At 38.8% G+C, this 1,830-nt stretch overlaps 1 protein-coding gene across 1 annotated transcript in view; it reads left to right on the forward strand.

Annotated features, from left to right (window-relative positions):
- Window positions 1-1,830, forward strand: part of imp4 (IMP4 homolog, U3 small nucleolar ribonucleoprotein) — a gene marked incomplete at its 5' end in the record, with an annotated part of 17,890 nt that overhangs the window by 8,868 nt on the left and 7,192 nt on the right. Inside the window, one exon of the mRNA XM_015369211.1 lies at window positions 1,334-1,466. Within this exon, the coding sequence (XP_015224697.1) occupies window positions 1,334-1,466 (133 nt within the window). The remainder of the gene's footprint in view (window positions 1-1,333; window positions 1,467-1,830) is intronic.

Consider the following 1,830-nt stretch of genomic DNA (forward strand, 5'->3'; position numbering starts at 1 on the left):
TCTAATGATGACACTCTATGCTGATCAACTCACACATTTTAATTCTATCCAGCTTCTAATGATGACACTCTATGCTGATCAACTCATACATTTTAATTCATTTCAAATGGTTTTTCCAGATCTTCACATTTCCACATATGATTTCACTATTATTCACTACCATCTTTTTCAACATTTTACTTCCTATCATGAAGCTACTCCTTGTTTTCTTCAGCTAGATAAGATTTAAGTTTTTTTTTTTCTGTTTTTTACTATTTATTTAGCTGTTTCTGCTATTTTATTAAATGTCATCATTGTTTCAAATTTGGCTTGATTCTGCTGTCTTTTTTGACAGGCATTAATCTCTTGCATGATTCTGCTGTCTTTCTGGACAGGCATTAATCTCTTGCTTGATTCTGCTGTCTTTCTGGACAGGCATTAATCTCTTGCATGATTCTGCTGTCTTTCGGGACAGGCATTAATCTCTTGCTTGATTCTGCTGTTGGCTCCAGCTGCTGTTGAACCTCCAGGCCCTGTAATGCAGAATCCTAAATGTTAAATGTTTTGACTCCCCACCTCTTCTAAACCATTTGATGTACAAACATCAAACTTGTTGCAAACCATCTTCAGACCATTCTAATGCCTCCATTGAAGGAATTTTTTCTATGTCTTTTAGGGTTTGGTCGTGCAGCTTGGTTGTATCTATTATACTATTATTTCTATGGTGTTCTCTCCTGTACTCTCACACTGTAGACTTTAGCTCATAGAGTGTTTATAGATGCGCTGCCTTTATAAAAAGTTCTCAACAGTTCTCAACTTTTAAACACTTAAATCAAGCTTCTTATTCATTCTTCAACTCTTTAGTCCTTAAACTGCTCCTTTTTTTGATACTAGATAAGATTCCGTTTTTTTTGCTATTGTTTTGTGGTTTCTGTTGGATTGATTTCAGTCTATGTTGTGAACTTATGTTACAAATTAGCAGCAAGCAGAAAAGCTTAATGCAGAAAGAGAGCAGAATAAAGCATGTTTCTGCTGTTGGCTTCAGCTGTTTTTAGGAAACAAATTAGGCATTGTTGTTTTTTACCATCTCAGCAGCTTTTGCTTTAAATTTCAGCTTGTTTCTTGCATTTTCACCTTAAAGCTTACAGTTTAACATACACAATTCACACTGCATTTTTGCAGGAAATGCAACTTTTTCTAGTTTTTATTCTGTATTTTTGTTTCTCTAACATGAAATAGTTGTAATGTGACAGGATGTCAAAGGTCAAGGTGCATGACCTTTTCCTGGCTCCTAGATGGAAGCGCTGTCTGTAGAATTAGGAGGAAGTGAATAAAGTTTAATTTGATGTTTTAGGAGGTGAAGCTGATGTTTCCTGGAGCCCAGCGCATGAACAGAGGAAACCATGAGGTTGCTGCGCTGGTGAGAGCCTGCAAAGCCAACAATGTGACAGACCTCGTCATCATCCATGAAACCAGAGGACAGCCAGGTACTCGGTGGCCCCCGGCCCCCGCTTCAGGCCCCTTCACTCCATGCTTAGCTGTTGAACAGCAGTTTTATCCTTACTGCATCATTTTGGTTCTTTCATTGGTTCTAACGATTATAACTCTTTAATTTATCAATCACTAATTCATTATTTACAAGATGGCTACCAACGCTGCAGCCTGGGGCCCCGAGACAATGTCCCACCTGGGGCCCCGAGACAATGTCCCACCTGGGGCCCCGAGACAATGTCCAAACCAACAATGGCCCAGATAAAGGAAGGTCTGCCTTTGGATATAAATCCAGATTAGGAAGGTCTGCCTTTGGATATAAATCCAGATTAGGAAGGTCTGCCTTTGGATATAAATCCA

Source organism: Cyprinodon variegatus, unplaced genomic scaffold (genome assembly GCF_000732505.1).
Source record: "Cyprinodon variegatus isolate N-32 unplaced genomic scaffold, C_variegatus-1.0 Scaffold2641, whole genome shotgun sequence".
Lineage (NCBI taxonomy): Eukaryota > Metazoa > Chordata > Actinopteri > Cyprinodontiformes > Cyprinodontidae > Cyprinodon > Cyprinodon variegatus.